The sequence below is a fragment of the Heloderma suspectum genome, chromosome 1 (genome assembly GCF_057233095.1).
Source record: "Heloderma suspectum isolate Gila_16-S chromosome 1, 16-S_ref, whole genome shotgun sequence".
In the NCBI taxonomy this organism is placed as follows: domain Eukaryota; kingdom Metazoa; phylum Chordata; class Lepidosauria; order Squamata; family Helodermatidae; genus Heloderma; species Heloderma suspectum.
In genome coordinates, this window is record NC_139458.1 from 70,848,379 (window position 1) to 70,870,253 (window position 21,875).

The window sequence follows — 21,875 nt, forward strand, 5'->3', positions numbered from 1 at the left end:
AGTAGTTAAAACAAACAAAACAAGGCCACTCCTGAGCATAAGCAGAAGCTTTGCCCACAGCTCTTTGTATCCTGTTATTTATTTCATTCGTTTCTGCCTGCAGAATTAAATGGCTGCAGTCCAGGGGTGCTTTTAACTTGCCTCTTATGTTTCAATATAAACATGGGAGCTGTACAATCTAATTAGTTAATCTTTTTAAATGAAAGAGAGGTAACTTCAAGGATCCAAGGATACATATTACTGAAATCTACCCTCTGGGACAAGATCATAGCACAATACTGCAAATATAAAAATGGAAGTTTTCAATTAGCTTGGCCTGTCTCTTGTTGCCAATACAGAGACATGATGTAAGCATACTTTCTACAATATAAAAAGCATAGAAATGTTGCCTGGTAGTCCAGCTTCTAAAAATGCTGACTGCCAGTTTAAACAGTGAGCAAAAAAGGCCTAAACACCCCCCTTCAAGTGTTTTTGCATGGTCCTACCATGCCAAAATGTAGGCGCCTGCTCACAATGATTAGTCCAGCCTTCTTCAACCTGCCACCCTCTGGATGCATTGTACTACCATTCCCATGCTGGCTGGTGAGAGTAGGAGCTGTAGTTCAACACATCTGGAGGGCACAAGGTTGGGGAAGGCTGGATTGGTTCATTTCCTGGGGATTGGATGGCCACTTAAGTACTGTTAGTGTTTCAGTTTAATTCTATTTTAGATGGTATGCCTTAAAATGTTTTACTTTGACAAGGCACTGGAAAATCCAAAGGTAAGATCAATACCAGGAACAACATCCATTTCCCCCATAGTTTTGGCCTTCGCTTGGTTGTTCTCCATGCTAATGATAAAGTGTATTGTAATCACAGAAATGTGAGAAGAAGTCCTATTATCCCAAACTGGTGCCTTCCAGATGTTTTGGACTTCAGCTCCCACCTGCCCCAGCCAGCATGGCGAACAGTCAGGACTTCTGGGAGTTATATTCCAAAACATCTGGAGGGCACCAGGTTGGGAAAGGCTGTCCTAAAGGGACAATGATCCTCTATTCCATAGACACTGGTGCAACCCTAGACACCTTTCTTGATACCTGCAGAGGTGCCCTACCACTCCCACTTTTAATTTCTTTTTTAAAATAATAGCTTTTCTTACCAGTAGCTGGAATTGCTTCAAAGCAAGGTGAGGGCCTCCAGCCATTGCCCTGTTCCTTTCCCATGAATGCCTCTGGGCCAAACATGGGGCTCTGAGACATTCCTAGGAAATGAAGATGAGGGATGTTTGCAGGACGATGCTTTTCCTTGCAACATGTCCAGCCACCAAGAAAAGGGGGGGGGGGCAAAGGAGATTCTTCTAACTTCTGTCTGGTAAGAGCAGCAATGAACCAGCTGGGGATTCAGAGAGGCCAGCAGGGACAGAGAGCATTAGGGGGCCGGCAGCAGTTGGGGGACCCAGCCAGAACCAACCTGGGGGCATTGAGCACAGTTGTGTGCTTGTGTGTTTAAATGGACGGGGGCTGCATGTGTGTGAGAAGGAGAGAGAAAGTGTTTAAGGGGGATTTTGAAGCCATCCTTAAAAAGAGTGTGTGAGTTTCATGTGTACTTACAATAAGAGAGGGGCGTGCGTGTGGGAGGGAGGGGGGGAGAGAGAGAGAGAGGGTGCGCATGTCTATTGGTGGTGATCCAGAATGAGAGAGAGAAAGGGCATCTCTGCACCAGCCTAAAATCCTGCATTTAAAATGGGGCTTTCTGCTTCAGTTTTAAATGCAGGATCACAACTGACCCCCTTTACATGCGTTTCCTTCCCCCGCCCTCCTTCTCCCTGTATAAAGAGATGAGGGGGCGATGAGCTGGCTGACAGACAGAGCAGAAGGGGGAAGGGGGGAAAGCTTGCCTTCTGTGAAACAAGTTTCTCTGGTCCTGAAAACTGTGGGTTCAATGGAGTTGGCTAGAGCAGTGGGGCTCAGACTGCACTTCTACCTTGTACTCAGTCTTTTGGGCAAGTTAATTGTCCTTTGTGACTAGCCACGCCTCCCATGGCAGCCATTTTGTCATGGTGTCCAGGGCAGTTTCTCACACTGCCAAATGGGCAGAAAAAGGTTGCCTACCTCTGCATTGATATAGAATTCATACATGAACTCCACGGTACACAGTTGCGAGGGTTTTGAGGGAGGCTTGTGGGTGAGAACAAACCTGTCACAGCTGTGATGAGTGAAGGTTAGAAGGAACAGAGGAATGATAGAGCAGGGAGGGGGGAGGCAGTAGGTAGAAGCCCCAAAGGGCAGTGTGAACTGAGGGAAGCTTATCCTTGAGTCCCAGTAGAAGCTAGCCTACAGGGCCTGGAAGCAAGGGCTGAGGAAGACAAAAGCCCTGCCCTAGGGAAGTGCTACTCTCAATTATTGGAACAGTAGGAGGACAAGGGAGGAGGGCTTAGGAGAACTCAGCCTAGGAGGCACTGTAAGGCAAGGAACAAGAAGAAGGGAGAGAAGCCCAATGGAGAAATGGGAGGGGGCAGGATTTCTTGCAAACAACCCCTAGCAAACTCAACTTGAGTTTTGAGCGGTGGAAAATGGAGGCTGCTGCTGGTCTCAACCTTGCGACATCTTCTTTCCTCTGCCTAGAACAAGGGTGGACAACCTAGGGCCACATGCATCCCTCAGCATAGTTTCATGCAGCCCTTGGCATGATTTTAAAAGCCCTCTGCATGAGATCAATTCAGACCTCTAGCAAGAGCAATCTGTCCCTTCTCTGGCGGCCTGCTGGACAGGAAGGAAGAGAGAGAGAAATAAAAGGGGGTGGCAGAGGGAAAAAAAGAGCGACCCAACCACTTTAGGTTCCGGACTTGCCCACCACTGGTTCGGTCACACTTACCACTAACATGGCTGCCTATTCACTACCAGGCCAGGTTTAAAGTTTTAGTACTAGTGTACAAAGCCCTAAACAACTTCGGACCAGGATACCTGAGAGAGTGCCTTCTCCCTTATCAACCTGCCCAGTCACTGAAGTCATCAGAGGGTATGTTCCTGGTGGTTCCACATGGACCCATGGTCTGCTTGGAGTCCACCAGGAAAAAAGTCTTCAGTGTCATGGCCCCCTTCCTATGGAATTCCCTGCATTTGGAGGTCAGGCAGGTGCCAACATTGTGTTCCTTTTGGTGCTTCCTGAAAACGTTATTCAGGAAGCCTTCCTCAAATGACCAGCCACGGTTTATCAAACTTGGTGTTATCAGAATTCTGTCTCTTCTTAAACAATTTAAAATTATTTTAACATTCTGTTTTTACTCTTTGTTCTGTCTGCTGTTCACCACTCCAAGGTCTTTGGATGTGGAATAGTATACAAGTACCATTAAATAAACAAACCAGTGCCCCTGTCCCATTACCCATGAGGGAATATGGCCCTCAGCAGAAAAAAGGTTGTGCTCCCCTGGCATAGAAGAAACAATGCGAGAGCTGAGATGGCTAATACTCTTCCCAATCAAGTTTGCAGGAAGCAGTTGGAATGGGGTTTTTTTTCCATTCACTGAATATGTGTTTGTTTGCTTTTTACGTCTCATGTCATCTCAGTTCTTGAGAAATTTTCTGAGGGTAAGGGTGAAGGTGATTTCAAAGAGGAAACATTCCTTTCCTACACTCTCCTGCATCCTAAAGATGTAACACTTAAAGCAGGAGAAAGGAACCATTTAGGGAATGAGAAGGGGGGACTGTAACCCCCCCATGTGTCACACCTCATGAGATTATTTCTCAGGTGCGCTTGTCTCTGGTCACCTCAGTGATTCTACACTGACCCCCCACAAAAATCCACATCCTTTCTGGAGCTTCCTGCTTTGCGGAATTAGGAAGGTCTCCTTTACACAGCAGCCGTGTGGTTTGAACTGAGGGAGTGCCTTCCTCCCTCCCTGGCATGTGTGCAAAGGGGTGGGGGTGGGGTCTTGTTTCTGTAGCTTAACTTCTGTTGTACTCTTTTCTCGCAGCCCCCACGAAACCTCTGACTTCTGAGAAGACATAAAATGTAAGATTGTGCCGTAAGTCTGCAACCCTTGGCACACTTACTTGGGTGTAAGCCCCATTGAACTTAATGGGGTGCTCTGAATCAACAGAGGATGTTGCTTCTGAGCTTGGTGGGGTGGGGGATCAGATGTGTCTCCCTTCGTTGCAGGGAGGCATTGTACCCTCTTCTCCCTCCAACTGAGAAATGTGCTCAAGCATTTACATCGCAGACACCTGGGAATCCAGGAAAGCCCTTCCCCAACAAGACAAGCAGAGGCAGGAGTTGCAATCAACAGGTGATTCTTGCCCTTTGCCTGTCAAATCTGCTCCTGCACACCCTGCTCCCATCCTCAATGCCTTCATCATCCTGACCGCGTGCACCCCCAGCAACTGAAAACAAATGTCCACAGCAGGCAGATAGAGCAGTTTCTTCCACTATTGGAGAATTTCACGGGGAGGTCATGCTGCTCCTGTCCTGTGGGCTGGAAAAAATACCACATGTATTGCATTTGGGGAAAACACAGGATAGGCTGGGGGAAATTGTGGGAGACACCCTGGAGGGGTGTTGTCTAAAGGGCCCGCAAACTTCCGTGAGAGCCATCTCAATAGCTCTGTGTGATGAACTCCAGAGTGCCTATTACAGGCTTTACAAGCAATTAGGTGGGCCTATATATTAGCTACACATGCCAGAGATATAAATCCCATCACTGTGAAAAACAACAACAAATAAAACAAAAATTAAAAGGTGGTAGCCTCTTGTTGATGATAGCGCTCTAACATCCAAAATCCTCAGTCAGACAATACCTTTATTAGGCCTAAGAAACTACCACAAAAGAGTGTGCAAGCGTTTGAGTTCTCCAGAACTCTTCATCAGACCAGATGATACCCCCACAAAATTGTGGGGGGTATTGAGAAACAAAACAAAAAATACAAAGACTAGACCAGATGTTGTATCCATGAGGTCTGTAGCTTAGACTCAGTCTCAAGATAGGGATTACAGACTGAAGGCACAATCCTATGCGTGTTTAGACAGAAAAAAGTCCTACAACACCCAGCATGGGTGCCCTGAATGAATTAGTCACTGGTAGGTGTTGCTGGCTATAATCTTACTGAATCTCACTCTTCGTACTAAAATATCTTTGCCCACCCCTATTTGAAGTCTGAGATAGTGCTCCTAGATATGTGGCTGGAACTTACAAGCAATAATTACTTCCCTGTGGTACAACAATCAGGGCAGGAGGAAGTGGGAGCTGGTCACTCTGTTATGGAAGAATGACACTGCTTTCTTTTATCATAATTCTACTAATGATGGAAATATCTTGGTTGGATTTTTACAGCTGCTACATTCTAACTTCTATTTCTGAACAAGGCCTGGGTCCCCCTGCCCTTTCTCTGATTGTAGTGCTTGTAAATTGATACTTAGTTCATAATCTCTTGTGCTATTACCATTATTTTATGTTTCTCTTTTTGCCTTCTGCTGGCCTATTAATTAGATTATGCAAAATCTTTCAAAGCAAGATTGAAAATAAATGGCTTTCCTTTCATTACCAAAGAAAGTTATATTGTAATAATGCCCAACACAAATATAGCTCTTTTCCGAAGTACCATATACTTTCTTCTGGTAATGTTTACAAAAACCTTGTACACTAGGCCAGTATTCTTAATCCCATTTTACGAAGTGAGACTAAGGTTGAGAGACTGTGACTTGCCTAACACCTAGTAATGAGTGCCTGATGCTGCAATCCTGTACCCACTTACCTGGGAGCAAACCTCTCTGAACTTAGTGAGACTTACTTCTGCCACAATCCACTACAGGCCACAATCCATTACAGAAGTAGGTGTGCTGAAGCCCAGTGATATCAGTGGGTTTCAGTATGCCTAACTGATCATTTGTATAATTATTACATCAGGAAGCCATAATTGGCTGTAGCTCCCTGTTGAGCAGATAGTGGCAACTGGGATGACTTCTGCATAATGTGGGAGGGCCTTATCTCTCCATCACTGCAGTTTCGCACACAGACTGCTGAAATCCTACCGACTTCAGTGGAATGTAAGCATCTCAACTCTGTGCTGGAATTGCAGTCAGGAACTTGAAAAGTTTAGTTCTTCTTTTTTTCTCTTCTCCCGAATTCTTCATCATTCTTTCTCCAAAGTTCTCCGCAGGTTGCTAGTGAGCAAAACAGTTCTGCTGCAGCAGTCATACAATGATCAAAGACTAGAACATTAACGCTGAGTTAGGGCACAATCCTGTGCGTGTTTAGACAGAAGAAAGTCCTAGAACTGCCAGCATTCCCCAGCCAGCATGGCCAGCTGGGGAATGCTGGGAGCTCTAGGATTTTTTTCTGTCTAAACACACATAGGATTGCACCCTTAGTTAGAAAAACTTTACCACTTCACACAGAGTCCTGCCACGATGTTGCAAACCTTTATGAAAAACAGTTTTTGTTTACCCCATATCTACCCCAGCCTTCCTCCAAGGATTGCAAGGCAGTGTACCCTGGGTGTGTGTTTTTTCTATTTTACCCTCATAACAACCCTGTGTGGTAGGTCAGGTTGAGAAATAGCAACTTGCTCAAGACTAGCCAGTTTGTTTCATGGCTTAACCCAAATTTGAATCCAGGGCCACATCCAACATTCTATCTGCTGTACAAGGGATCTTGAACCTCAGGCCCATGGGCCAAATTCAACCTGCCTGGGGCCCCAATCTGCCCACCCCACCAGGGTTCCACAGATGGCTGTGCTTCTTTTTCCCCAGCTGCCTGTCAGTCGGTGGCTTCCTGGCCTTTGTGTAGTTTTTTTCCTGACTCCAAAAGGTTGGAATGCCTCTTACAAGGCTTTGTAACTGGTAGAAGAGCTTTAAGCTGAAATATCTGTAACTTTTTATTTTTCTATTGGCTCTGCCTTTGGCCCCACCCATCACTGGAATGCATCCCCCACCCCCAGAGCTTCTCTGAAACTGAATTCAGCTTTCAGGCTGAAAGAGGTTCCCCAGCCCTGTGCTTTTCCACACTGGTTCCTGCAGCCCCCTAGAATTCAGACTGTCAGGCAGAAGCTTCCTTCTGTAGTCTTTCTATCTGGTATCTCAGTTTCATGAAATGGGATCAGATGTTCTGTAAAAAGAGTTAATAAGGCAAAAAAGAAAGAAAAATAAATTAATGTTCACAAGGAAAGAGGTGGGTGTGAGTTAGATGCAGACTTTGGCAGAAATAAACAAATGCATTTATATTTATAGACGTACAAAGGTACAGAGTGTTTGCAGGCTCTTTCATTCATTCCTAGATCGGAGGCAAGAACATTTCAGTGTTTGACATGACAGCTCACAGAAGAATTTGTTGCCTAATGATCACTAAAAGCTTGTCCAGCACCAAAGAATAGCTTGTAGACACACCCAGAAACAAGCAACAAAAGTAGAATTTGTCCAGGTGTTGTGGGAAAATCCTGCCTAAAGCTTTTTATTTTCCTGATTGTGGTGATTCACAGCTTCATTCCCTAGGTGCATTGGGTCACTCCCAGGCCTCCAAAAAGCAAGGCTTTATTGGTCCTGGCAAAATGGTGCCCATGAGCACTAGCAGCAAATCCTAGATTACTGACATAGAGCCTTTCTGAATGAGGCATTTATGGTGTGCTTGTGATTCCTCACTCACGGTAGTTTGCAGGTGCTTTATACAATGTTGTCATCCTCCAGAGCCCCTCCTTTCCTTTGCAACCATTATAGCATTTGTATTCTAATGAGGAAAGTCTGATATTTCTGTGAATGGTGGCATGAAACCCTGGTACCTAGGGATGTCAGAGAATTCTGCCACGGATCTCGGTGAGGCTGAATGCCAGTGCATTCGGCCCCCCGAAATCTGTGGCGGAACGGCCTGCCACCCCCCTGCCACCCCGCGGATCCCCCCCAGGACGAGACTTACCTGGGGTGGATCTTCCAGGCGGCAGCGGCTCCAGCGGCGGCTCCGGCGGCGGCCGGTCTTGTGACCGGCTGCCACCGCCGCCACCATTTCCAGGCTTGTGGGGAAAAAAAGAAGACGTGATAGGCTATGTAAAGATTTACGTAGCCTATCATGGCTAGGTTTTTAAAAAAAAGGAAAAAAAAGATGTGATAGGCTATGTAAAGATTTACGTAGCCTATCATGGCTAGGTTTTTAAAAAAAAGGAAAAAAAAGATGTGATAGGCTATGTAAATCTTTACGTAGCCTATCATGGTTGGGGGTGGGTTTAAAAAAAAAACACACGTATGCAAATGGCAGCGGCTACGGCCGCCACCATTTGCGTTCCTTCTTTTTGGCCGTCTTAATCTACGTAAATATTTACGTAGACTATGATGGCGAAAATCAAGGGGAACATAAATAGCACAGCGGGTGCTATTTACGTCCCTTTTTCATTCACAGTTTTAGCCTATGTAAATCTTTACGTAGGCTAAAACGGGGAATCAAAAGGGGATGCAAATGGCGCCCGCTACGCTATTTGCTGTAAGCTGTAAATCCGGCTGTGGATGGCTTTGGCCTGGCTGGGCCAGGCCTGGCCGGCTGCTCCACGGAGCTGCCGTGGAGCACAGCCGGCCATTCAAGGATTCTGGGGGGAGGAACGGAGCACCTCCCCCCCGGCCAGGATTCCGGGGGGGAGGGACGGAACGCCTCCCCCCCCACCATCAACATAATCCACGAAAGGTAAGTCACTTTCGTACATCCCTACTGGTATCTTTGCACAATTCCATTATAACACAGTGCCACCTAGTGCTTGTGTAATGGAACATATAGAAAGGCAGAGAAAGAAACCTCCTGGGAAAAAACATGTGTAAAGGAGCTGAGCTTAATCCCACAAAGAATCTGGAAGCAGAAGCCTTGGTAAAATGGCAAGTTAAAAGCCTCATGTAGAAAAGCCCTAAGAAGGGCAGCTGATGCAAACACCCCATGAGGCAGAGGAAGAAGATTGGGAGCTGACCTGTAGACTCTACCATAAGACAGCTTTCCCCAACCTGGTGCCATCCAGATGTTTTTGACAACAATTCCCCTCATCGCAACCATTGGCCATGGTGGCTGGGGCTGATGGGAGCTGTAGTCAACAGTGAAGGCTACTGTGGGGTGGCAAAGAATGAAATGTACCAAGTTTGTTTTCCAGAGAAACCCAAAGCCCAGAATTCTGAATCCTTGCAATTGAATGAAACAGATATGAAGTGGCAGAGTCAGGCAGTGGCAAAACGGACTGAACCCATTTCCAGGACTGCTCAGAGTTTTCAGGGCCTAGGCAGATGTGATATTAGGGGCCTTCCTGCAGTCCCCTAGAAGGACCCAAGTGTGTGGGGGGGGCTCTCATGAGCCATGTGGCAGGGCAGGGGCCTGGGTAGGGGCCAACAGTACACATAGGTTGGGGTGGGCCTTGCTTTGAAGGGGCCTGGGACTAATTGCCCCAATTCTTCTCTCTCTCTCTCTCTCTCTCTCTTACACACACACACACACACACACACACACACCCCTGGAGAGCCCTGGCCGCTTCAAGCTTCTGGTGAGGGATCACAGATCCAAATGTTTCCCTATCAAATAAATACCTAAATAAACCCCTCCCTAAATGTAGAAAACTAGCATAATAGAGAGTAGGCTGGCTAGAACACTTCTTAGCGATTTGCTAGTTTTCTCTCTGAAGGGAATTTTGGCCACCACCAAAATGCATTAAAATGGTGTTTCTCACCAGTGGTCTGAAGTGGTACAGTTCATTCAGTCACCTTAGGATTCTATCGCCTCATTTTGCACCGTGTGTAGATGAAACAGAGAGACGCTCTACACACACAGCAGTAGTCTTTGCAGCAGTGCCTGAGGGACTGGAGGGGGAGGTCTCTGAAGAATATCCCCTCCCCACTGGAATATCCCCTTCCATTTGCTGCCATCATAGAAAACAACAGAACCATGAGCCACTTGGGGCAGCAAGAGGGCTGGGAAAAAACTTGGTACATCCCTTCCCTACCCCTTGCCTCCAACAGCCACTGCCCCTGAGATTTCTGAGGGCTGGGAACCATTTTACCATCCACAGCAGGAATACCTGGTGGTTCGGAGAGAGGACCCTGCCTAGCAACTTTCAACAATCAGGAGTATTAAGACTGGAAATTATTCCGTCTCTTTGCCTCTGGGCAACCCGTCCTGTAGTTGCCCTACCTCCCAGGACCTCTTCCCAATCCTTATCTTACCTAGGGATGGCGGAGAATTCCGCCATGGACTCCAATGAGGCCGGATTCTAAAGAATCCAGCCTTCCGGAATCCGTGGCAGAACAGAAGACTTACCTGTGCCTCCCCACGGAATCCTCTTCAGCCGGATCCTCTGGCTCCGGATTGCCAGTGATACAGCCGCCATGCCGTATCGCTGGCTGAAGGGACTAGTGCAGATGCAAATGGCATTCAGGACATCATTTGCGGCCGTAAAGGCCTTAGTTTATGGTAAATACAGCCGTAAATGGCTGCATTTACCTTAAACTAAGGCCTTTACGGCCGCAAATGGCATCCTGGACTCCATTTGCGTCCATGCTTTTTATTAATGTGATAGGCTACACAAATATTTGCGTAGCCTATCACATAAAATTAGGGATGTCCCAACTGTCCTGGCCACCACCACAAAATGGTTGCCATGGATGGAATGGCTAGTCACCACATAGCCCAGAGGAATTCATAGAAAATGAAGATATCAACTGTTGGAGGCCCTCACTTTGCTTTGATGTGATCCCAGCTGCCAGTAAGAAAATTTGTTAATTTTTTTTTAAGTGGGAGAGGTTGGGGACCTTGCCAAGAACCAAGAAAGGTGGCCAGGGGCCCACTGGTGCCACATTGCTTACCCCTGATGTAGATGCTCCAGCTCCTTGTGCTATTTTCCAGTGTGTGAGAATGTGATGGTGCATATGTATCCTTTGAACCAGTTAATGTTGCTCAGGTCCTATTTTCGGGGTCCAGGGGGTACTGGTGATAAGGCCTACAGAGCCATGGAATGGAGCAGAAGAAATCTTTGGTTTGGTTCTTAAACAATATGGCACCTGTTTCTAGTTAGAAAGGAGGGCAGAGATTTTGCTTGGCCTAGACCTCTGGATTCTGGAAAAAGGGGAAAGACAGATAAAAGGTTGCTATAGTGACTTGGCATTAGACAAGCTACTAGACAATGGACCAGTTTGGCGAAGATACAGAGTTGGATATTTCTAAGGATGGTTCCCAGTGCACACCACGCTTGATAACTGATACATCACTTGCCCCCAATCAAAATGAAGCTGTTTCTGGGAAGTAAAGAGAAGTGATGTAATGATCCCCCCAGACCCCTGACCTACCATCTATCAATACAGCACCGAATTTTCATTATGAGTGGAGGGTGGGGGAAAGAGAAGGAACCAATCAGAGAGCAGGAAGAGGTTTGGGGTGCTGGAGAACAGAGAGGCTTTCATTCTTCTGCACTGGACCCCATCTTAGATTCGGCTCTCTTTTTCACATACATGCTGTGGTTGTTTTTTTCTTGGTGCCCTTTGTGTGCTCTGACTTTTCTTTGGAACATAAGGAGAAGAGAACTTTGCTTTTAGATTTTGTCCGGTTTGCTTGCAATCATTCCACAATGGGTTAGATTTTTCTGTGCTAATTTTCCACAGACATTTTGCACAGTTCTGGTTAATCTTTGTTACTTCTTTGGGATTGTGTTTTTCCCCCCTCTGAATTATTTTACACACATTTTTGTGCTTTTCTGGTACCATATGATGCCCTAGTTTATCTTTTCTCCTGAGCAAGAGAGAGAAAAGAGTAATCTAGATGTGAGCTGAACAGAAAAATAGCAATGGCAGGAAAGCAAGAGACAAACGGTGTGTATGGTGGTGGTGGTTCAGCAATTAAAATTAACAAGAAGGAGGAAAAAGTGAAACAGATAAGTAGAAAGTAAAAAGGCAAGAATATGGTAAAGCAGACCGCAAAAGGCTAACGGCTAGTTTAATGCAGTGGTGTTTATGCAAATGCAATAGAATGAAGCTTATGTAGACTGGTACTCAGGTTCACTTGAGAAAGAATTGCAGTTCATCAAGGTAAACACTATGGGCAGGCTCTTTTGCACATCCAGGCTCTTAACAGTGTCCATATTACAAATGTGACTCTTTGGCAAATGCACAAGGATATAGTCAATGTTCACATCCATTAAACTTCTTAACATTTTTGTTTCCCAGTGTATTTTTTCCTGTTATTCCAGGCAGAATTTTTATAAGCTTGGTGTTTTGTACCTTATTTATATACAGAGATGGGGTGATAAGCATGAGAACTAAGAGCCACAGATCTAAAGAGCCTCTTGTCGAGGGTGAAAGAGGAGAGTGCAAAAGCTGGTTTGAAACTCAACATTAAAAAAACTAAGATCATGGCATCTGGCCCCATCACTTCCTGGCATATGGAAGGGGAAGAAATGGAAGCAGTGACAGATTTTACTTTTTTGGGCTCCAAGATCACCGCAGACGGTGACTGTAGCCATGAAATTAAAAGACGCTTGCTCCTTGGGAGGAAAGCTATGGCAAACCTAGACAGCAGAGTAAGAAGCAGAGACATCACCTTGCCGACAAAGGTCCGTCTAATCAAAGCTATGGTTTTCCCAGTAGTAATGTATGGCTGTGAGAGCTGGACTATAAGGAAGGCTGAGCGCCGAAGAATTGATGCCTTCGAACTGTGGTGCTGGAGAAGACTCTTACGAGTCCCCTGGACTGCAAGGAGGTCAAATCAGTCCATCCTAAAGGAAATCAACCCTGAGTGCTCATTGGAAGGACAGATACTGAAGCTGAAGCTCAAATATTTTGGCCACCTAATGCGAAGAGAAAACTCTCTGGAAAAGACCGTGATGCTGGGAAAGACTGAAGGCAAAAGGAGAAGGGGACGGCAGAGGATGAGATGGCTAGATAGCATCACGGATGCAATGAATATGAACTTGAGCACGCTCCAGGAGAGAGCGGAGGACAGGAAGGCCTGGCGTGCTTTGGTCCATGGGGTCACGAAGAGTCGGACACGACTGAACGACTGAACAACAACAACAACAACAACAACAACAATAAAACTACAGGAATTTACTGTTCCACACTTTATGTATATTATTATTATTATTATTATTATTTCTTACATTACTATACTGCCCCATAGCCAAAGCTCTCTGGGTGGTTTACAAAAGTTAAAACATTATAATACAATATACAAAGTTTAAGAACCATTTACATAAAAGCATAGGGACAATATATACAAACACCATAGCTTAAAAACAGTAAACAAAAGTCAGCCAAAGGAACAAGAGTTCTAAAAAAAGAAAGGTCTGCAAGAATAATAGAGTCTTTAATGCCTGTTTAAAAACTTTCAAAGAGGTCAGCAGGCGCATTTCAACCAGGAGGTCATTCCACAACTGAGGGGCAGCAAAGGCTCCTCTCGCATGTGGCTGCCAGTCTCACATTAGGCAGCTGCAGCAGATAGCCCTCAGAGGACCTCAGGTGGTGGACTGGGATGCAAGGGAGAAGGCGCTCCCTAAAGTACCTTGGACCTACACCATGTAAGGCCTTAAAGGTATGAACCAGCACTTTATATTTTGCTTGGAAACAAAGTGGCAGCCAGTGTATAGCTGCACTGCAAGAAAGCATGCGCTTATAAGCACTATTTATTTATTTATTTATTTATTATTATTAAATTTATTAATCGCCCATCTGGCTGGTCACCCAGCCACTCTGGGCGATGTACAACATACAATAAAAACAGTTTAAAACAATAAACTTATAAGCACTAGTATCAGGCGCAATGAAACAGATTCTTACCACTTCTTGATCTTTGGGGTCACGAATTTCACGTGGTCTTTTGATAGGAGTTTTGAAACTCTATAAAATGACTTGTGGCGAGAGTTGTACAATCAATCTGGAGCTTTGATGTTTTATAAGCTGCAGATGAATATACACCAAAGATTTTACAGGTGTATATATTGGAGAGTACAACTACTTAATTGGGCTTGAGATTTTTTTAACACACTAAATCATGCACATCAGACTTTCTGTTGCTGCCTTGGCAGCACATATACAACCATGGTAGGTACCAGATATTCCAGTTCTAAATCTGCAACTTCTGGAGTCCTTGGGCACAATGACAATTTAAATAAGCCTCCTGAATCAAAAAGTTTCACACTATAAGTAGTAAACAAATGATGAATTATGCAAGTGAAAGTGATTTTATTAGCATATTAATTAACTTCAATAAGCCACTCTTGGGAAGTCTTTATAAGATTTATCTTATAAATCTTTATAAGATTTGGGAGTGGTTGATTCATGTGTTGATAATTTGTAACAGTATGTAGCAACTCTTATGCAAACTTTCCTGTTGCACATTATGGTGATAGACCGGGGAACTTTAAATTACTATATTCTACTAAAAATAGCAATAATTTATACAGTAAAGGCAGAAAGGAATACATTCAAGAAACTGTGGTGAATGGGACCAAGACTGGAAAACATTATACCCTTTGAAAAAACAAAGAAATGGCAAAAACAAAACAACAATAATGACAATACAAGGAGCTGGTCCAACAGACACACAAATACCCAATGAGGCCAATCTTGCAGCCAAATTGAAGCACTGGTGTTCGTTTATAGCCTTACTCATGCTGTGAGAGTCCTATCCATTGCTGACTGAGCACAGAAAAAGGAATGTCTCTTTAAAAATAGTGGAAGCTGGTGGCTCTGATTTCAGTGAGGCTGTGAATCCGCTCTGGGTTTCAGTCAGAACCAGCCGGAACTCTAATGGAGCTATCCAAGGTTCTGAGGATTTAAAGCCCCACTGAAATTGGAGCCACCAGCCTCCACTGTTTAAAAGGCAGGCATCTGGCAAGGATGTTTGGGAGTTATTCTTACCCTCATCTCACACTACTCTGAATAGATTCAATTGAAGGACATAGGGAGATTCATACACAATTTTCAGATTTGCTTTGAGATCTCAGCCAAGATTGTTTAGGGGCCTGCCCAAATGCAGACTTGGCATCTCTACCCCCAGACTTCCCATGTATATGAGACCCTGCAGTTAAGGGGCTCTGCTATGCCTGCAGGGTGGGTAGTTGTGAGTATTTAAAATGTATGACATAGCAAAGGGGTTGCATTTTATGGGCAGTGTGAGTTTCATATGAATATTTACCATCATAATGATGGCTGGATTTGGACCCAGCCTTGAATATGCTTGATTGATCCATTCTGCAGTTACTATTTATTTCCTTAACATTCCAATGTAAAAAGAAGTTAAAGTGAGGAATATTATGTTTTGGTCTCCTGCTAAAGCAGGGGTGGCAATCTGCAGGCCTCGGCCTAATTTCACGTGGCCGTCAGCCTAATTTCAAAAGCCTTCTGCGTGCGATTTCAGACCTCTGGCAAGAGTGAACTGTCTCTTCCCCCGCAGCCTGCTGCAAGGGGTGGAAGGAGGGCCGGGAGAAAGAGGAAAGCGATTGGCAGAGAGAAAGTAAAGAGAGTGGCAGAAAGAGAAAAGGAGTGACCTACTCACTTTTGGCTCAGGCTCTGTCCACCACCAGCTTCAACCCTGCTCACTGCCGATGTGTGGAATGTGGTCCACGACACAACGTAAGGTTGCCCATCCCTGTGCTAAAGTATGTCATAGGATAACAGGGACTTAGTGGTTGTGTTTATGCTTTAGGGTGCGATATTATGCCAGCGCTCCATAAGCCTCCAAACTTGGAGGCTTACAGCATCCAGTGCAGAGCAGCGGAGGTGATCTTTGCCTCCCAACTGCTCCCGCTTTGCAGTTTACTAGACAGGCTTTTTCATCTGTCTAGCTGGGGCTCTGCCGAGTGGAAGGGAAGGAAGCTGGGGAGGCCTGGGGATACAATGCCCACTGGCATGCCTCCTCTCCCTCCTCTCCGAGGTTGCCTTTGCCACTTCAGACAGGCAGCTGGCATGGTTTTCTCCACACCGGCTGCAGGGGGGAGGGAGAGGGGAACTTAGATTCCTGGCTCTGAGATTGGAGCGCTGACTCTGACCTCAGATCTAGGAATCCTACTTAGCCTATGTGTAAAGGAGAAAGCCTTATGGAGTGGAAGGCTGTGGTGGGAAAGGGTTAATAGTATAAAGCATGAGTTTTAGGTAGTACTTTTATTGTTTTATGGTAGGAAGGAGTAGGATCCCGAGAAGATTTGCAGTTCAGGATACCTGGAGTGGAGGGGAGGCTGGGTAGTGCCAGGACTGAAGGCAGAAGGCTGGAGGCCTTATCGGGCTTCAAGGTCGTAAACCACCCCGGCCTGCCAAAGGGTGGGCACAGCTGGAGAGGTGTGAAAAAGCATCTCATCCTCCTTGGGAGAAGGGAGGAGGGAGGAAAGAACTAGAAGCAGGGCTGAGAACAGATAAAAACAGGCAAGCAGTCCTCCTTCTTTTGGCCTTTGGTTTCATTCTGTCTGGGTGCAAGGTGTTGGAATGCTGGCTACGACAAAGGATCCTACTTCGAGGTGTGAGTAGCTAGGCCAGGTAGTGTTATCGATTTATCTTATGTTGGGTTTCCAAACAGGGAATTGATTCTTGGGGGAATTCTAAATTGTACTTTGTTTTATTTCTGTTCCCATTCCCTTACCCCTTATCTTGTAAATAAATATCTACCTCACACTATTGCTGCTATTTCTTTCCTGGGTCAGTGCTAAATTCAGTGGCTACTGTTTCCCTCCCAAGGGTGAGAGGGGGTTGGAGGGTTTCTCTTGGGTCAGGCTGAGCCAGCTTAGAGAGGTGGTGGCAGCAGATCAAGGGGGCTAGTAGAGCCTTGGGGGTCCCACCTTCCTTTACACTATGGCCCTCCAGCCTCTGTCTAGGGGCCGTAGGATTATAACCCTCCTATAACCCCCCTTCCAGCTAGGATTCTCAAAGCAAGGTACAAAAATACAATACAATACAATACAATAATTTTTAAAAACAGCCAAAAAACGGCAGATTAAAACCACAAGTAATACTAAAAAGCATGCCTAAAAAATCACTTTTAACTACCTGCTTAAAAGGGGGAAGCTGCTGATTTGTTGAAAAGCAGGAGGAAGCTTTGGGGCTACCACTGAAAAAACCTTGTTCAACAGGGGCCCATGGCTTGATGGACTGAGAAATCAAAAAGATTCTCACATCTTGAAGAGTGGGAAGGTAGCATGGAGCTCCAAGACTTCATCACAGGCCTGCATCCCAGATTCAAATCACAAAACTAGAAAAGAAAAACTCAGCCTGAGCTGCTGCTGGTCAAACAGTACTGGTGCAGATGGATCTATTGTGAGACACAGTATAAGGCAGCTTCATATGTACATGTCATAAAGCAGTAACATAACCAGTAATCAGGCAAACTGCATACTTTTTCTATACAGACACACAAACACATACTTCAGAATACAAACCAGAATATTCATCAGCAGAGCAGAGGCTCTAATCTCAGTTCCTGAGCTGGTTCAATACTAATAACATGACTGGGTGGAGTCATTCTGAATGTTTATCAGTGAGATCAATGTTCAGTCAGCCCTAAATCAGGGATGGGCAGAAGGTAGATTGTCATCTACTAGGAGATCTCTGGGTGATTCGCAGTAGATCAGGAAAGGTTTCTGACTCCCAACTACTTAACAATAGCAACAACAAAATGACATTTCCCACCTAAATTAGGCTGTTGAAATGAAGAAAGCTAGGGGTCATCAGGGGTGGGATTTTGTGTGAAACGACTGGGAGCTGAATTCAACTCTGGCCCTGAAAACAAATCTTAGGCTCAGGATGTGCTCAGAGGCACCCTCTTCTTTAATTCTCAATCTTTTCCAACTGACTTTGGTTGGAGGATCTTGGGGTTCTAGTAAAAAGCAAAGTAGCTCTGATAAATCTGAAATCTGGAAGGGCTACAGGTCACTGTTAGAGCACATACTTTGCATTCAATAGGTCTCAGATTCAGTCACTGACATCTCCTGGTAGTGCTAGGAAAGAATCCTGCCTGAAACTCTGGAAAGCAGCTGCCAGTCAGCATCAACAATACTGGGCTAAATAGACATAAGAACATAAGAAGAGCCATACTGGATCAAACCAAGGGTCCATCTGGTCCAGCATTCTGTTCACACAGTGGCCAACCAGCTGTCGACCAGGAACTCAATGGTCTGATTCAGTATAAGGCGGCTTCCTATGTTCTAAAGAACTGTGGACTGAGTTGGTGCTTTAAAAGCAGCTACACACTGAGAATACAGTCCTACATGTATGCCCCCTTATCTAGTGGCTCTGGGCGCATCACTCTTGAGACTGTAGCATGCCCCATGCTAGCAGGGCCCTGTGTCTGGACTATATCATTTCAGAGTTCAGGTGACGCTCAGATGACTAAATGCTCCTCCATTGCGGGGGGGGCGGGGGGGGGGGGCGGGTTCCTGCACATAGAAAATGAAATGCTAGGGAGAGGGGTTCTAGCCTATAATTCATTTGACATGCTAATGTTCTGTGTGTAGGAATTAGGGTGGCCACTTCCACATCACCAAAAAGGAAATGCATCACTAAAAAAGAGGAAAAAAGAGGATAGGTTTGGATGATATTTGCATATACTAATGTATATTATGTATACATACAAATTTAGAAATAGTTATTATAATCGAAATACAATACGTTTCACCATGATGTGGAAGACTGGGACCAGGTAACCTCTGTGCCTACTCGCTTTGCTGTCCTGATGCTAACAGTAGATAGGCAACTCCAAGGCTCCTGCCGCTCTCTCGTCTTATTGGTCTTCATCTTTAAACTGGACTGGACAGCCCTTCAAATAGAGGATGCCTTCAAATAGAGGACTGTCGTCTATAAAGTAGGACAGATATGCCATCCCCAGGGAGCTTTTATGTCAGGAGTGGGGGACCTGTGTCCCTCCAAATGGTTTTGGACTACAATTCCCATCAACCTTGACCATTGGCCATGCTGGATGAAGATGATGGGAGAGGAAGTCCCATCTTGAAGGCCACAGGTTCCCCATCCCTGCTTCATGTGAACCCTTATCTGCAGACTTATGTGGTACATTCAAGACAGAGATCACAGTCAAATCTAGGCCCAGCTTGCCACAGGTTAGAAATCCAAGTCTCACGGGCCTCTGGCTTCTTTCAAATCTACCCAGATGTAATAGCTAACCTGAAAAAATCTGTTCAGCAGTGGCCTGCAGCTTAATGGACAGAGGGATTTTCAAAAAGATCCACAGATCTTGAAGAGCAGGAAGGTACCTGAGAATTTGAACTTGAGAATTCAATGTCCAATGGAGAATTCATTAACTAATGCTGGTTATTTCACTCTCAGGTGTCATAGAAATAAATTGATGTCCCTTAACAGCTCCAGCCTGCTTTTGTTCACGACAGCATTAGGAATGAGATGGGGTGCAGGGGAACAGGTTGGTTTCTAACACTGGTACAGCAGAATGTCAGTCCTGTGATAAAAATTGTACTCTAGAAAGCCATGCATGCTAGCAAATCAGAAATTTGGATACCAAGAATTCCTCAAGAGAGTCAGCAGGCTTGTGTCTTTTTCTCCTAAGAGTAACTTGAAAATGGTAACATCAGAAGCAGCCCTGAAATCTTAGTCTCAGTTTAGAGTGATCTGGGGCCCAGAAATCCATTGTTGGCAGGAGAGTTCTTGTTCACCACTGCACTTGAAGACACTGACTGGGTCCAAGTTATTTGGGTACCAAACCATATCCAGTCTTCAGTGTAAATGTAAGATTGTAAATAATATTTAAACTGATCTCACAATAATTTCTCTCTCTCTCTCCTATCTCCTTTTTTGCTCTTTGATTCTCAGCAACAACCGGTCAAGCAGTCTTTGAGTTCTTCCATGTGCAGGGAGTCCCACTGGAAGTGCCTCCTCCTCTCCATTCTTATGTACGGCTGCCTAGGGGCTGTAGCTTGGTGCCAACTCACACAAGTAACTAAGCTCACTTTTGATAGCTCTTTCAAAGGCAAGTCTATGATCTACCATGATAGTCCTTGCTCTGATGGCTACGTGTATATTCCATTAGCATTTCTCACCATGCTCTACGTGGTCTATCTGGTGGAATGTTGGCACTGCCGTGCCAAAAGTGAACTCCAGTACAAGGCTGATGTGGAAAGTGTCTATGACCGAATTGCCAGAATGAAGCAGGCCACACCGTGTATATGGTGGAAAGCCATAAGCTACCACTTTGTCCGACGAACCAGACAGGTGACTCGGTACCGCAACGGTGATGCTTATACCACCACCCAGGTCTACCATGAGAGAGTCAACACCCATGTGGCTGAAGCTGAGTTTGACTATTCCCACTGTGGATTCAAGGACATCTCTAAAGAGCTCATGGGCCTGGAGTGGTATTTGGCCACAAAACTAAAGTTCACCAAGTGTTTCAGTTTTGCAAACACAGAATCTGAGAACTCTTACCTGACACAGAGGGCTCATTTCTTCACAGAGATTGAAGGGTTGGATGACTACATGGAGGTCAGGGAAGGCATGAAACTCAAAAACATAGACTTCAAAGAGCTCATGATGGCTTATGGGGACCCAGACCATCTCCCTTGGTATGTATCCCATTATGCTTTCTGGGTGGCTGCTCTGATGATGATCTCATGGCCACTCAGAGTTTTCATAGAGTATCAGACTGCATATGTACACTACCATGTGGAGAAGCTCCTTGGGGTGGAGTACAGAGTGTCCACTGTAGCTGAGGAGCCCTTGTACAGGTATCGCATACCCCGAGTTAGCACTCAGGACAGTACTGAACTTGAGTGGCACATCTGTACCAATCGTCAACTGATTCCCAGCTACTCAGAGGCCATGCTTATGGACCTGACAAATGCCCCCATATGCAATGGCTACTCCTTGTGCAGTTACAGTGAAATTACTCATGGCTGTGAGCACTGCCATCATGCCTCTAGTACCTCTTCCATCTTCTCTCGCCACGCCTTCTACAGCTGCAGTGGAAATTCACAGGTCTCACTCAATACCAGCCATTTCTCCTTGTGCCAGATTCATGGCTCTCACAGGACAGGCCTGTGGAGGAGTCACAGCAGCAGTATCGCTGACCGCGGCTGCCAGGATGACCAGTGCTGTTCCCACTCTAGCCAACTGGCCATCAATGAAAACCCACCCACTTACCATGATGCTCGGTTTTTCCCAGTACTAATTGTGCATAGGCCAGAAGGGCAGGAAGGGAGGCACTTCTACCTCCGCCGTGCATCCTGCCTGGAGACTTCACTGTGAATATGCTCCCGGTCTCTCCAGTAAGACAGCTTCACTGCCCAAACACTGTTTGCCAGTGATAGCAATGCCAGGAAGGCAATATGATGCAACTGATTAAGTCTCAGTTAGTCATTTCTCCAAATGAGGCATGTTCACCCAGAAGTCTAAGAAGGTCAGTTCTAAGTGAAGTGTCAATTAATATATTTATCAGTGAGTTTTTATTACATTAATATCCTGCCTTGCCTCCAAGTTGCTCAGGGCAGTGTTCATGGGGTTATTCTAGCTTGTAGTTACAATAATCTTATGATTAGAGCATGAAAGAACATGATTTTCCCAAGGCTGTCCAGTGAGCTTCATGGCTGAACAGAAATTTGAACCCAGGTATCCCTAGTCAAAAGTCCTACACACTATCTATTACACCACAGCACACAAGGGCCCATTTAGCTATGAGGTGGTAAAAACCCCACACAGTGACTTTATTATCTCATTTCCACACAGGGAAACTATTGTGTGTGGACCTGCAGACATAATAGAAATATTTTGTCTGAAATCACCCTCATCTTCTCTTCATCATACTTCATTTTCCTCCTGAAATATACTTACCCTTCTATTTCTCATATTTTCTTTCTCATTTTCCCATTCTTTTTTTACATTCATACAGGCATGTTCATTTGAGGGCCTGCAAGTACTTTGCCAACATTAATGCATTTGACATCCTTCATTCATCATAG

General features: G+C 45.3%; 1 protein-coding gene across 1 annotated transcript; it reads left to right on the forward strand.

The window, feature by feature from the left end:
• Nucleotides 1-11,102: 11,102 nt before the first annotated feature.
• On the forward strand, nt 11,103-21,165 carry LOC146357372 (transmembrane protein 151B-like). The gene is made up of 3 exons (XM_084846660.1): nt 11,103-11,221; nt 19,387-19,486; nt 19,735-21,165. The coding sequence occupies exons 1-3, from the start codon at nt 11,103-11,105 to the stop codon at nt 21,163-21,165; spliced, it is 1,650 nt and encodes a 549-aa protein (XP_084702786.1).
• The last annotated feature ends 710 nt before the right edge of the window (nt 21,166-21,875 follow it).